Here is a 16,542-nt window from a genome sequence, read left to right on the forward strand (position 1 = left end):
GTGTTGCTTTAATGTGGAAAAAACAATAAAATTGGTTTGTATGATATATTTGAAATTGTGCAAAATAGTACATGAAGAGATGTTTGTAACTGTATGCTTCTTATTTTGATACTCTTATTTTTTTATTAAAATGTTTCATGACAACTCCATAAGTCTAATTTTGCGAGAATTACCCAAATATATTCAGAAAATTTGACAGATATCTGTTTTGGATCATTTTAAACTACTGAATACTGTAATCTAAAAATGTAAAAAGGACATGTCAGCAAGTCAAGATTAAGAACATTTTGCATATTAGGTAAATAGTGTCTGCTGACATATTTTATCGTCTGTACTGATTTAGCATTTAAAAAAAATCATATATTTCTGGCACAGGGGTGTTTGCAATTCACTGCACCAAATAAGAAAGCCGTTACACAAAATATTGACTGTTCTTCTGTGACTGTGCTAATGTAACACTTTATTTAGTAATCTGTTCGTGTTACTTGCATTCCTCCTTGATGAATCTTCTGTGGCCAATGAAGGTGATGAATATGTGTGCAAGTGATTTCAGTGTTAGACTTTCATTTCTTACATCACCCTATTCATCAAACCCCTAAAAGCAATATGAACAGCCGTTTTTTAATTATTTTTATTTATAACCGTTTTTTATAAAAACATAAAACAGATGAAAGAATGTATGCAATATATACAAAGACATACTATACACAAGGAAAAAAAGGAGAACCGCCCCCACCCCCCACAAATAGGCACCAGATACAATGAAAAATAAACACCTTAAACAAAGACATACAATCAAACAAAACAGAGTGAAAAATACATCCATTCATATGAACAGCCATTTTAATAATAACAGTAAAATAACATGAATGACAGTATATCTAGTAATTTCTCAACTCAACTTTTATTTATAAAGCACTTTCAAAACCATTAAAATGAACCAAAGTGCTGTCCATGAGTGTTAAACATTTTATAAAGGTATTTCAAATGATTTGACATAGTATTAAATGATTAACCCATAAAGCAGGTAGTTTCTTAAGTTTGATCATTATTCTGCTATATCATGTTTATGACAGATTTATGACAAGTTATGATGTACTGGTTTATGTTAAGTGGTCATAACAAAGACATTTCAAACAGTTTCATCTTTGCATTAAAAAAAGACATAATTGAGCAAATGACACTTAATGAGGGTTGTCATAAATGTGCATAAAATCTCCTTCATGTTCATGGCACATCTCATGTCATGATTATGAAGGTGTCGTGTATGAACACCCCATCAAGTAAAGTGTTACAAAAAAGGGATAAAAATATATTAGTTTGCACTAGTTGTCATGTTTGCTTTACATTATAGTTTACCCTTAATGTATGTTTTACCTGCACATTCATGTTTTGTATGTTTTTTGTGTAGATGATAGTCCATTCGTTGGTTTGCATTTCACGAATAAATTAAGGGACTTTTATTTTGGTTCGCGGAGCCTGTCGTGTGGTGACGTCATAAGATGTGCCACTGACTCCTGTGGAATGGAAGAGTGAGGTGTTTGTGTGAGGTAAATCGAAAAAATATTTAAGTATAAATATAAGTCTTGATTTTTAAACAAACGTACTCCTGTAACTTAAATGTTATTAGAGAAAACTTTAATAATACTACAGAATTGTAAAGCCGTCGACCGATATGTTTCACATGTTTACTTGGCTAAGGGTGGTTGCTAAGAGAGTGCTGCTCAGTAAAACACAGGCTGTGTCGAAAGTGCGCAAGTTGTAATGTTGTCCAAAATTATTGTGGACATTATCGAGTGCACCTATTTAATCCCGTAATACACCGAGAGTACATCTGATATAACTTTAAACATCTGCCCCTTCACTGTGCCGAATAAACTCTCGCGTCTCGCCACAAGATGGCGCCCGCAACGCTCACTTGTTTTCATTCAGTCATTTCAATAGCCTAATTTAGGGAATAGTGAATGAGGGCATCGGGGACTTGAAGGGACCCCAATGTTTACCCTCTTGTTATTTTTAACCTATAATATTTTAAAGAGATTATCAGATCTCTTTTCCCTGGCTTATCATGTTAAACTAGAGAGACCGATGTTTTTAGTACTCCCTTGGTGTAGTGATTGAATAAGAGTTATACTTTTATTTGTTTGTATATTCTCACAGGTCTTTTGCTGTAGATGGTGAACAAACAATCTTAAATGACACAAGTCACTTTCACACCAGTTCATCTATAAATACTGTGAAGAAGTCAAACAAGCTGCTGCTGTCACAACACATTCAACTACTCTACTATTCTGATCCACTGTTGTAATGATGGAGTGTGTTAAAGAGGAGACTGATCCTGAATCATTCACAATAACACCTCAACACACTCAACAACAAAGAGGTTTGTGTCTAATTTTTATTTATAACTGTGTTAAAGATCAAAGTGTTTTGATGGTTTTTCAAGACTTGACAATAAGGTCTGCCCGACGGCCCATGGTCAGTGTCTTCTTTCTCGTTTTGTTTGTTTATTGTTTGTTTGAAAGCATAGGGTCTGTTCTTCTGTATTTTCCTGCAAGGCATTTTGTGAAACTTGGCAGGCGGGCAACTTTTGAAAAAATGGCTGGTGGGGAATAAGTTAATTTTGAGTATTGCCCGATATTGAGTCCCGTTCAAATAACTGTAAGTGCTAGGATGGTTAAAATCAACCCAGATATTTATCGAAGAAGTTTATTTCCTAACGTATTTTCATTGCAACGAGACAGACATTTTTGTACCTCCATAATTATTTATTTAAATGTATTATTTTGCTTTGAAAGACATTTAATAACTGCATGGATTAGTTTTTGACGGATATGTGTGCTTTTGGAGGTTTAAAATGGGGCACTATCCAATGTCATTATAAATCTAAAAAGAGCCAGGATATTATTTAATATAACTCTGAGTGTGTTTGGCTGAAAGAAGGAAGTCATGTACACATGAGGGTGAGTTCAATATGCAATAATATTTATTTTGAGGTGAACTATTCCTTTAAATATATTACATTTTAACCAATTCAAGGCACACACACACAACTGTTTGTGACAAAGACTTAGTTTAATTATTTAGGGAGGGTTGTCCGTATCATGTTAAAGGCGCAAAAGAGGATGTTTTTCGCCGGCTGAGAATCCAAAAACGGTTACTGAGTTTTTTAAATGAGCGCATGCGTAAGAACAGCCTCCCTCCTTCACTGCTCATTTCTAGGGAACGCCTTCCAAAACTCGTGCACGAATATTTTAACGAGTGTTTGTTTACCACCGGCATATGCTGTGTCGCGTGACTCCGTCAGTGGATTCATTATGTGAAATGATTTGATAATAAACAAATAAGACGTTAAAACGTTAGATCAGTCTACGCTACTCCCATTTCAACTAGCATGTAGCAGACTGCCTTACAACTACAGTACAATAACAACGTCAATATACCTGAATAACAGTACAACAATAATTATTCCCCAAAGAAAGAATAATCACTGTTACCTGTCGGGAAGAATTTTGCGAACTGCACGTCTGTCTTGACACCTCTCTGTTCCTTCATTGCTCTCCAGCGTTGAAATGCTTCTCCAATAACGACTCTGTTTACATTACGTTCTTCTGACAATTTTCTCCTATTTTCAGCGGCTTTAAAAAAGTCTTTCTTTGCGTCCTACTTCAGGTTTTTTCTCTTCCATGGTGCAAATTCGAGGAGGAAAGCAGGATCGACAATGAAAACAAAACGAAACTTAAGACGGAGTTTCATGCGCCTGTGTTTAGTTACTGGAGCGCGCACGTCTCTCACAAGGATCGTAATGGCAGTGATTGACAAGCCAGAGGGCCAATGATGATTGCGATGACCGCATGAGCAATTGGCTGATGTTTTTAAGGCCCTGTCTTGTGCACAGATGACGTATATTAATATTATTACTTTCAGTGCACCTAATAAATAGTCTTTTATCATTTAGTAAAGACAGTTTCAAGTAATATTGCAAAAATTTATAAAACAAACATCCTCTTTTCCACCTTTAAGTTCTTTCAACATACAACAAACTAATATAATAGATAGTTATGAGATGAGGAGCCTACAATCAAAAAAGATGACCGAAGGTTACCGTTTAAGCTACCAGGACACTTTTTTTATGTTGTGGTGAATTTAGAGATTTTGGTTTATTTTGCTTTCATTCTTTGACCCTTCTATTACTCCTTACTTCCAAAATAAAAGTGCATTTTGGCAGTATTAGACCCACTTTGTTGTGAAAGTGCCTGTTGCATTGATCCATCTTGTGTGAAAAACACTTTGTGATATGATATTACTTTTACATCATCTTTTACATGTTATTTTGTTCACTTTAGTGGAAATAAAAGTGGAAGCTGAAGAACACATTGAAGTGAAGGATGAATATCAGCACCACGGTTTCAAAACTGAAGAAAATTCTTTCGCCTCACAAACTGATGAGAAATCACCTCAAGAAAGAGCTGAAGCCCAAAAATCTTTTGCTTGCAATTTTTGTGAAAAGACTTTCAAACGAAAAGGGCAGCTTACGCATCACCTAAAAATTCACACTGCTGAGAGGCCTTACGCATGCTCCCACTGTAACAAGACTTTCATCCAAAACCGTCAGCTTCAGTATCACAAAAGGATTCACATGGGTGAGAGGCTGTACACCTGCCCTCAATGTGAAAGGATTTTCCCATCAAAATCTAATCTAGAGAGTCACATACGAGTTCACACTGGAGAAAAACCTTTCAAATGTCCTCACTGTGATAAGAGTTTTACACAACGAGGAACTCTTAAGACTCACGTACGAGTTCATACAGATGAGAAGCCATTCTCGTGCCATCTATGTGATAAGAGTTACACACAGGCACAAGGTCTCAGAGTTCATCTGCAGTGTCACTCGGACGAAAGTCACCTGAAGACTCATACAGATGAGAGGCCTTGCTTATGCCATCTGTGTGGCGAGGGTTTCACAGATGAAGAGAATCTTAAACGTCATCTGCTATTTCACTTGAACCAAAGTCTGTTTAGCTGCGATCATTGCGGTCATAAGTTTGTTACGGCAGCACTGCTAAAGAGTCACATGAAGACTCATGCAGGTGAGAGGCCTTGCTTATGCCATCTATGTGGTAAAGCTTTCACAGATGGACAGAATCTTAAACATCATCTGCTGATACACTTGAATGAAAGTCTGTTTAGCTGTGAACTGTGCAATACAACGTTTGTTTCAGCAACAATGCTGAAGAGACACCTAAAGACTCATACAGAGATGAGGTCATATTTGTGTTCTATTTGCGGCAAGACTTGTCTATCGCTCAACAAAATGCAGGAGCACCAGAAGAGGCATACGGGTGTGAAATCCTCAGTGTGTGAAAATGTGTTTCAGGGACCCAAAGAGCTGGAGCAGCACCAGAAGATCCATACTGGAGAAAACCCCTAAAAGTGCTCACATTGTGTAAAGAGTTTTATTGAGTCTGTGACGCTGATCAAACACAAGTGACTGTATACTGGAGAGAAGCTGCACCGCTGTCATTCATGTTGGAGAAGTTTCAGACATAGAAAAATACTGTTTTGCAAATTTGCAGGTATCTGTGTACTTCCAAATTTAAATTTTGTTCATTATTGGTACACTGTAAACCCGGATAAGTTCTACTAACTCAAAAAAATTGAGGCAACTGATTGCCGCTATTTTTCTAAGTTTGCCAACTTAAAAGTTTTGAGTTCTGACAACTTCAATTCAAATCAAAAAAATGTATTTATCTAAACTTAGATAAAGTCTTATATAAATTAAATTATATATTTTATGTAACTTAAATTGTAGTAGTAGTTTTACTGAAATATTTTGAGGCAACTGATTGCCTTGTTTTTCTTAAGTTTCCTGTACTCAAATATCTACATTTTACAACTTAACAGAACACTGTAAAACCTGACAAGTTCAGAGTACTCAAAATATTCACGTAAACTAACTACCATTTAATTTTGTTCACAAATCACAGAAACATATCATGTGACTCTCGATTTTTGATACCAGTGAAAGTGTGTTAAGACTGAACTCAGTGCTGACTTTCACATAGGTATTGTTTATATTAAGGAATTAAGTCACAACTTCGAACTTCGAATAAAACAATGGGATTGTCGATGCTACCACGCCCCCATGTCACGTCCTGTTGGCTTGCCAAGCATGGGATAAAAACTTTAGAAGCATCGGTCCAGCGGAACGCGATCATATTTTAAACACAATGGATGTATTGCTACAACTCCTTGAAATGCATATCATAAACAGGATTACCTATAGTGATCTGACTTTGGACAGAGCGCAGCTCTCTGCATGTGCGTGAGAGAGCCGCCAAGATGCAGCGGGTTATATTTTAAAGAAAAGGGATAGTTTGCCTCAGCTCGCATGAAACGCATAAAACTGAACAAATACATAAGGATTACTACTTTAGTTTATGTTTAGACTTCGGACAGATGCGAGAGCGCATGCACTTGAGACAGAGAGAAGCGCAGCTGCTTATGATGCTGGATTTATTTCAGATGCGTCCAAGAGGCGCACATTAAGTCCATGTGGGTGCAAGAAGGAATCCTCTCTCTACAAGCTCTCGCGTTAAGTGAAGCCCACAAACCCCCATGCGAGTTGTGCAATGTGCATGTTAATGTTAAACTATAATAATAATAAATAATGGCATATCATTTTTGTCTTTCAAAAAAATATGTAAAAATCGAATTGAATCATGACCTTAGAATCGAAAATGTAATCGAATCGAGGATTTGGAGAATCGTGACACCGCTAGTTTATATGATAAAGCAACACATTATTGACCTAAAGCCTAAGCACAGGCACTATACTTCTGAACAATGTGTTAAGCACAAAACTAAAAAAATAGCAAACTTTTCTAAATCACCAACATAAATAAATGTTTAACACTACTGAGTCATTTTGTTTACTAAAAACCACATAAAATATCACTTAATTTCAAAAAATGCTCTCGTTTTGCGGGCTCATGCAAAGCATGCTGGGAACTGAACCAATGGTGCTGATTTAACTTTAAAATGAAGTAAATTTGCAGTGACAGACTCTTTCTTAGCTTACCTGGCAAATTGAACTCATCACAACCAGCAAAAGTTTGTAATTATTTGCATCCAAGAGCAAATTCATCCGTTTAAAACACGTCTGAGTGCCCTTTCAATGATGACGTCACTTTTTGGTAAAAACCGCCAATAGAGGGCTTTTGACTTAAAATATTTAATTATGGTTGAATCTACTTTTCAAGTTCCCTAAACTCTTTACCTTTGGTGTAGTTGTAAAAGCTCAAAAAACTATTTACTGTTAAAGGAACAGTATGTAAGAAATTTATATCAATTGATCATTAAATGGCCCTGAAATGTCACTAGATATTAAAAAAATCATTTTCATTTCAAATACTTATATTACTGACAACAGTGGTATAACCAGGATATTGTCATTTGGAAAGTGGAGTTGCAGCCCTCAACTGATGTTTATGTTGTCGTTTTGTATATTGGCCACCAGCTGTGTGATTGCAGTGCCAGTTTTAGCCACATGTTTTGTGATTGCAATACCAGTTTTGGCCACAATCCTACATACTGTTCCTTTAACTTAAATCTATATGATAGATGTTGAATTAACTCAAAAATAATAGTTAGCTAAACTTTTTGGCACATTTTGAGTACAAGGTACTTTCTATTATAAGTTAGTTTTACTGTCTGGTTTTACAGTGTATGATGTGAAAAGAAATCGTTCACCCAAAACTGAAATTCTGTCATTATCTATACATGGGTTTCAGCTGGCGTCACTCTCTTGTCTTCCGCCATTTTGAGGACCTGAAGTGGTCGCAAAAGAACTAGAAGCTATGCCTTCAATATGTTGTGAGCATCAAAATCGCTATTTTTACAACACTAAGAAGGCTCGACAAAACATGATATTTTGCTCGAAGTATCGCCTGTGTCTCTACACGTGAACTCGAGCATTGAGAACATTGTTTGTGAACAAAGAGTTTACTAAAAAGAAGGTTTTGAACAACTGACTTTGGTTGATTTGGCTTCCGCTCACCGCCATCTTCCCAGTCTAGATGTATCGATCTGCGAATGGAACGTAAGGAGGGAGGAGAGTAAAGATGGATAGCTCCTTAAGCATAGTTCCATATAAATGCACAGATAATTCGTTGTTTTGTCGCAAGTGAAAAACAATATTGACCTTCTAGTTGAAAAAGGAGCCTCATATGAGATTCATTCATTCGCATTCAGAAAACGATTATTTACATCTGGTAGGGATGACGAGCAGACACCATAACAGCCAAAATCAGTTGTACAAAACTTTCTTTTTATTAAACTCTGTGTACACAAACAATGTTCTCAATGTTTGCGTTCATGAGTAGAGATCCAGGTGATACTTCGAGCAAAGTTTCATGTTGTGACGCGCCGCCTTAGTGTTGTAAAATAGTGGTAGTTCGGTAGCAGCGAACAGCGGCTGGAAGAACGTATCGGGGATTGAGTAGGCATCACACCCAAACCAAGGTATATTTTTTTAAAGTCGCGTTTCTTTTCATGACAGTCGAGGTGCGACATGTTGTCTTTCGTAGCCATTTCCCGTATCCATAAGAATCATAGACAGTAAAAGATAAGAAATCCGTAAATCGTAGCAAGCCAGCCAATGCTTGTCAGTAGCCTACTGGTACTCGGTAGGTCCTCAAGATGGCGGCATAACGTAAAAAGTCACATGACTGAAACCCATGTATTGACAACTCAGCTTGCACTGCACATTTTAGTTTAATTTCACATTTAATTTCAAATCAGACTCATTTAAGTGACTGCTTGTAGCTGTTGGTAAATCAGTCTGCACTAGTCATGGTGTTTGTTTCTGAGTGGAGCCTGCGTAACAGTTACAAAAAAGCAAACTTTATTTCAATGTATTTTTATGTCATCACTTGCCATTCTAACTGTAAGCTCATAGTTTGGAAGCTTAAAGCCTATTTTGTATGTACATTGTTTGACTTTCAATTAAAAAAATTTGGAAGCACAGTTATTCATTGGTAGATTACATATTGATAAATGTGAAATATATATATTTTACCAATGCCTTCACGTTTATTTTTAATGCATTTCACGATGTTGTACATGGGCCATTTTCCAGTCGGAAGTGATCATCACTATGCTAAGATCAGAGCTCTTTATGTGTAAACTTTAGAGGGAGTTGCGGAGCTGTGGCAGATTAAAAACAGCATAGCGACTGTTTATGTGGTGTATAAGTTAATCTGTGATTTTAATTTTGTGACTTTTTCTCATTTATGGCAATGAACATGCATGCAAAATTAGGATACGCTAATATGTTTTGAAGTATGTGCAAATCATTTTATAATGATTTTGATGGTCGCAGGTCAATCTTTTTGGCCCAAGGCATCTGTACAGACCCAAATTAAAAATATGTCTTCAGTATATGTTGCTATATTTGTGTTTTACTATTCTGGAATGGGGAAAAAATGCTTCTCCTCACTATTTTCAGTACCATAAAAGACTTTCTCTTTTATGATCATTTTTATTTTCAGTGTATATGAAATACTTTGTAAAGCAGATGAATCCAGACCCACAGAAAATCCAGAGGTGAATACAGTAATAGGAAAAATATCATACTTTTTAATATCAAAGTCTTTGTAATGTGTGACAAATACTGATACTAAAATTGTCTTGTTCATACCCAATTAATTCTTGATATTTATAATGTGATATTTAGGAATTGCATCGAATACAATTGGGGTTATTTTGATAACTCATTGAGGGTAATTTGTTAAATAATGTCAACTACTGTCTATATCTCCGTCCATATACTTAAAATCTAAATTTTGTTAATTATGGATAATGATGGAAAGAGAAATGGAAAGTCTTGAGACATTATTAATAGTATAATCTCATTATTTATTGCCCTATCCAGCGCTACAAAGCATTTTTCAGTCAGTCTTCCTCTGGTGGAAAGAGCTGCCAACTTTCACCTGATCGTCTGATTCCATAAAACATCTGAAGACAAATCTCTTGTGTAAACACTGCCACTTTGGTAAACATTGCTAACAATATTATTCAAATGCTGTTCACTCCTAGCTCCATTACTTGTGTGCTTATTATTTGCTCTTGTGACAAAATGCTCAATTCCCCCTCATTTGTAAGTCGCTTTGGATAAAAGCGTATGCTAAATGATTAAATATAAATGAATAAATGCATTAATGATCTGATAAGGCCTTAGATGGATATGTGCGGTGCTCTAGAGAATTACTAAATTATTGAAAAAATGTCAGTATAATGCACATTGTGCATTGTAATAATGTAGTATACTTTTAACTACATAGCATACACGAGAAATATACTTTAGGCTTCATGCAGTCACCATGCACTTAACTATAATTTTTTTGTAGGCTATATGGTCATTGAGTTATTTGTTCGTGAATCAGTCTACAATAGTCATGATGTTTGTTTGTTTGTTTCTGTGGCAGCCAGCAAACAATCAAAAATAATAAAAGATAAGACTTTATAAGGCTTATTTTAGCATCACTGGCAATTCAGAATATAAGTTATAGTCTGAATATAAATACTTTGTGCCTGCTGTAAATAAATAGTTAATAAGATGCCATGTAATTTACTGGTCTATTCTGTATTGTAAAGTATGATATTTAATCTTTAATATGTTTTTTTTCACCTCACTCACGTTTTGTGCCTTTTTTAGATATGTCATTTTCATGCATTTGACGATTTTGGATCATTTAAAGGGACTTTTATTTTGCCTCTCACATCCTGCGTTGTGGTGACGTAATTCGTTCTGCGCTGCGGATCGTCAGTAGGTTGAGGGAAAGGGGTTTGTGCGGTGAATAAAATTATACAAATATGATTTAATTATTTAAAATGTCAAAAAGGCAATTTTAAAGAATATTAGACTATTACAATTCTTTATTTTAAAGAGTTGTTTAACAAGGGCTAACGTTTATGCAAGCCAATGCGAAGAGATTTCGATTCAGGTATAAATGTTTTATTATCTGTTGATGTGTTTTTGAGGAAATGTTTTGGAGAAATTTAAGGAAAGTACACGTTCTCTTTTCCATACCGATCTGATGGGTAAAAGCTATTGCTAATAACATTTAAAGGGACCATAATTCAATTGCAGAAGGACTTTGATTTTCCATTTGGAATTTGGCAGACATTGAATGTTTGTGTATACATATATGCAAACAGTTTGCAGTGTTTTACCATTTTTAAGTCCACATATAGACTTAAATAATTTGCATGTATAAAAGCCTGGAAGATTCTGTCATTATTTACCCTTTATGTTTATTTGATCATAGTTCATCTATAAATACTTCTGATCCACTGTTGTAATGATGGAGTGTGTTAAAGAGGAGACTGATCCTGAATCATTCACAATAACACATCAACATACTCAACAACAAAGAGGTTTGTGTCTAATCTTTATTTATCATTAATAAATGCTAAAGATGATGAAGTTTCAGTCATGTTTAGTGGATTTTAACGTAAAACAAATCAGATATAATAGATGTGAAAATTAAGGCTGTAGAAAACAATAGTGACGGATTCAAAAGGCAATTTTCAACTACATTTTATTAGAGAGGAATAATGATTAATTGCAACTATTCGTTTGCAGAATAAACATTTTTGTTTACATCATATATGTGTGTGTATTGTGTATAATAATTATGTATGTATATATAAATACACACACATGCATGTATAATAAAAATAGATTTATATATTAAGTATTAAGAATTTATATAATATATGTCTGTGTGTATATGTATATTTGTTAAATATATACATGCATGTGTGTGTGTGTGTGTGTGTGTGTATTTATATATACATACACATATGATGTAAACAAAAACGTTTATTATGGAAACGATTAGTTGCAATTAATCGTTATGCAGCACTACATTTTATGTTATTGAAAACATCATAATTTAGTTTTAATAAACCAGCAATTACAAACATTTTATTTTATATTCTTATATTAAATTGGGATTTAATTGTTAATAATTTTTGACATGTTACTATGTTCATTTTAGACCTCATGGCAGTAAAAGAGAAAGATGAAGAACACGGTGAAGTGAAGGATGAACATCAGCACAACAGTTTCATAATTGATGAAAATTATTTCAGCATCTCACAAAGTGATGAAAAAACAACTCAAGAAAGAGTTGAAGCCAAAAAACCTTTTGGTTGCAGTTTTTGTGGTAAGACTTTCTCACACAAAGGTCACCTAAAGCATCACTTACAGCTTCACACCGGTGAGAGGCCTTACGCATGCTCCCAGTGTGAGAAAACTTTTATCCAAAAAGGTCACTTTAGATATCACATGATGAGTCACAAAGGTGAGAGGCCCTTTGCGTGCCCTCTGTGTGATAAGCGTTTCTTTACCAAAGGAATTCTTAATAATCACCTGAAGACTCATACAGGAGTGAGACCATACACCTGTCCTCAGTGTGATAAGAGTTTCCAATTAAAGGCACATCTGGAGGGTCACATACGAGTTCACACTGGAGAAAAACCTTTCACATGCCCTCAGTGTGATACAAGTTTTTCACATCGAGCACCTCTTAAGAACCACATAAGAATTCATACAGGTGAGAAGCCTTACTCGTGCCATCTGTGTGATAAGAGTTTCGCACATGCACAAAGTCTCAAACTTCATCTGCAGTTTCACTCCAGCGAAAGGCCGTTTAGCTGCGATCAGTGCGATAAAAAGTTTATTTCAGCAGCTCTGCTAAAGAGACATCTAAAGTCTCATACATTGTAAAAGTTTATATGATTCAAAAAAGCTGGAGCAGCACTAAAAGCCCCATACTGGAGAAAACCCTAAAATTGCTCATATTTTGGAAAGAGTTAAGAAACTTATATAACATGAGAAACTGCATACCGGAGAGAAACCGCACCACTGCCATTGAATTACTCCAATAAATATAAAAATTTTTGTATTACTTTAGTGATGAGGCTTGTTAAGATGCAATCTGTAACTTTTACATCTTTATCACCATCTCTGTTTGAAATGTAAAATTGCAGGTTACTTTACATACCTATATTTACATTTAAATTAATCTTGAAAGATAAACACAACTTTTATGAATTTAAAGTCTAAATGCAATGCATTTACTAGAAATAAAAAAAAATATATAATTTACTAAAAAAATTGCATAAAAGTTGTGCTAATCTATGAAGATTATCTTGTTGGACAAAATGTGCAAGTGTAATAAACTTTTGTTAGACTTGGAGCTGATTTTTTGCAATAATCCAACAGTCTATAGGGATTTTTTTTAGCAAGGGAACCAGTGTCCCGCTAACTTCCAGGGTTGGCCTACAAAAATGCATCCTCCTTGCGGCACTCATTTCTCAACTCTACACTTTCTTAACTTTAACATTGCTTACATTATTATTACAAATAACTCTTATGCTATTTATGTCTGGTTTCATTACTATTTATTTAAAATTAAAGTTATACACTTCACTTTAATTTATTTAACTTTTCTTGCTAGTTTGTTAGAAAACAAACTCATACTTTGCATAAAGTTTAATTTCTTTATTTAAACTTTATATATATAAATATTTGAAGTGTCTGTTGTAAAACTCGATTAAGATGCATTGTCAATCATAGGTCGATTCATTATTGTAATTGTTTGAACAATGTGGGGTATTATCATTAAATATATTTGTTTTAACAATAATTTGACGCCTTGTGTATTTTTGTAGATGATAGCTATTACTTTCCATGTATTTCATAATTCTGGACATAGATTGAATAAAGGGACTTTTATTTTGCTTCTCGAGAATGTCATGTGATGACGTCATACGGAGTGCGCCGCATCTCGACTGGCGGTTAAGGGAAAATTGAGGTGTTTGTGTGAGGTAAATACAGCACAAAATACGGATATAAAATAGGTTTTAATTTTACAAGTTTAAATAATATTTTTGCCATATTTAATGTGAAGTACTCAATTGTTTTCTGAGAGGAACAAAGATATTTACTTTATTTCAAACCATTCATTAATGTATGTTTCTTTAATCTGTTTATAAATTTTACATGAAGTGTTTTTGATCTATTTAAAACGTTCATGTTCCTCTTTTCAACAGCAGATTTGGAATTGCTAATGAAAATTAATATGGTCATTATAACTTGCTTGGACTTTGGTTTTCCATATGCTTGTACAAATGAAAATGCAAATGATTTGTATTATGTCGCAGTTTTACTAACGAGTGGAGAATGCAATTTCAATTACATTGATGCAGTACATTCAGATAATATCTAGTTAAAGAACTAGTTTGCCAAAAATGAAGAGTATGTTATTGTTTAAACAACCTAATATTTTCTTGGTTCAATACATTTTGAGCTATTTTAGTTTTATGTTTTTTTTTGCATCTATTAGTTCTACGCCTGCCCTGTCCTCTTATAAAGGGTGACATCAATTTTTAGGTATGGTTTCCTAGTCCCAGACTAAAATGAATGTTTAAGCGGTTTTAACAGAAACTTTGCACTGACATGTCTTATATGATATAGGGGCAATTTCCTGGACAGGGAATAAATAAATGTAAGAGCTGTCCAAACTGAAAACAACTTTCATTGACATATCTTAAAATACATCAGTGCCCTTTGTTTTGCCTCAATGCACACAAGTAATGTTTTTAGTAAGGCATGTTTGTTAAAACTAGGGATGCACCGATACTGGTATCGGGTATCGGCCTCGATACCACATTTTCTAAAGTACTCGTACTCGTTAAAAGTCCCCCGATACCAGGGATCGATACCACGATCTGAGAAATGTCTATGTTTGAGCGGCGTGTAAGGGGTTAATGCCTCTTGTGTTGTCCAAAGAGGCAGAGTTTACAACAAACTGGAAAACTAGTCCTTTGTTTTTTTGTTAAATTATATGACTAAAGCTGTTACCTGTAAATTTAAATCATGTTTTTTATTAAGTACTCGGTATCGGCAAGTACTGAAATTCAAGTACTCGTACTCGTATTTTAAAAAAGTGGTATCGGTGCATCCTTAGTTAAAACTATTTATATTTCCTAATTAAACTAAGGCCTAGTCCTGGGTTAAGCTGACCCGTATCCGCGAAAACCACGCCATAACCCCCTAAGTTCACTAAACAATAGGGATGCACCGAAATGAAAATTCTTTGCCGAAACCGAAAAAGAGGAAACCAAGGCCGAAAACCAGAACACCGAAATACTTTTTTATGCCAATTATTAGTACCCTTGCATTTATGGCCATCACTGTGTTCTAACTTTACTAGGGTTGTGATGGATCACATTACAGTTTTTGAGGCACAGATCGGATTATTTTTCGGACCAGTAAAAAGGGGGTGGGAAAAATCTAATAACAAATAAAGAAATGGCAAACATTCATAAAAAAGAACAAAGTTGCACATTAAGTAAGGTCTGAAATTAGCATTAGGTACAGAAATCCAATTAAATGAATCATAACACTGTCTTTATTGTATAAATTAAATATAATTATTATTCTTTTAGATCTACAAAAGTGATTTTCTTTTTGTCTTTGGTTGTTTGATTAACATTAATGACAAAGCTTTAAGTAGGTTAATTTAGGTTACTGTCTCTTTAAGACCAAATAAGCACAGACTGGTTTCTGACTGTAATCTATACATACACTTAAGACATAAACAAATGTTTTTATTAGAAAAAGAATACTGTGGGAGATCATTTTGCTTGTATGTGCCCTGTCAGTAACAGAAAGATTTTATGTTCGCTTGCTTTTTAAAACGTGTCTCTCTTTGTGTGCATTATTGAGTGCCCTTCAACGCACACACACAGAGACAGAGTGCGAATCCCAAACAGCGCAGCATAAACAGTTGCTTTATTCACCAAATGTATGTTAATGGACTACAGTATGTGAAACATTTGCACAACTCTCTCTAAAGTTTACACATCAAGAGTTCTGATCGATCACGTCTGACACATTCAACCTCATGTGGCTCTGTACACAAAGCTACTCATTTTAGCGCATTTTTGTGGTTAAATACGTCCACACCACAGATGTTGCTTCAGACAAGCACATGCAAGTCTCGGTTTCTGTTTGAGTCATCACAACATTTCGGCAGTATTGTTGTGGTGATAGAAGTCTTTCGGTGGCTGAATATTTGGTGCATCCCTGCTAAACACATGTAGGTCTGGTTTCAGAGACAAGGCTTAGCTAAAGTCAGGACTAGGCCTTAGTTAAACTAAGATTTTTAAGCATCTTTTATAAACATGCCTTCTAGATACAGAAGTTACTTGTGTATCTTAAGACAAATTAATGGCACTGGCATATTTTAAGATCTGTATGTGCAAGATATTTTAACTTTGGTGGTTTGTATATCTTCACAGGTCTGTTCCTGTAGATGCTGAAGAAACAATCTTAAATGATACAATCTTCAATGAAGTCACTATCACACCAGTTCATCTATAAATACTGTGAAGAAGTCAAACAAGCAGCTGCTGTCACAACACATTCAACTACTCTACTATTCTGATCCACTGTTGTAATGATGG

The 16,542-nt window shown here is 34.9% G+C and overlaps 1 protein-coding gene across 1 annotated transcript; it reads left to right on the forward strand.

The window, feature by feature from the left end:
• The first annotated feature begins 1,463 nt into the window (after nucleotides 1-1,463).
• Nucleotides 1,464-8,049, forward strand: LOC135743813 (uncharacterized). Its single transcript, XM_065261675.2, has 3 exons — nucleotides 1,464-1,550; nucleotides 2,161-2,383; nucleotides 4,347-8,049. Exons 2-3 carry the CDS (start codon nucleotides 2,308-2,310, stop codon nucleotides 5,429-5,431), a joined length of 1,161 nt encoding a protein of 386 aa, XP_065117747.1. The 5' UTR covers nucleotides 1,464-1,550; nucleotides 2,161-2,307; the 3' UTR covers nucleotides 5,432-8,049.
• Nucleotides 8,050-16,542: the final 8,493 nt, after the last annotated feature.

The sequence above is a fragment of the Paramisgurnus dabryanus genome, chromosome 2, assembly GCF_030506205.2.
Source record: "Paramisgurnus dabryanus chromosome 2, PD_genome_1.1, whole genome shotgun sequence".
Lineage (NCBI taxonomy): Eukaryota > Metazoa > Chordata > Actinopteri > Cypriniformes > Cobitidae > Paramisgurnus > Paramisgurnus dabryanus.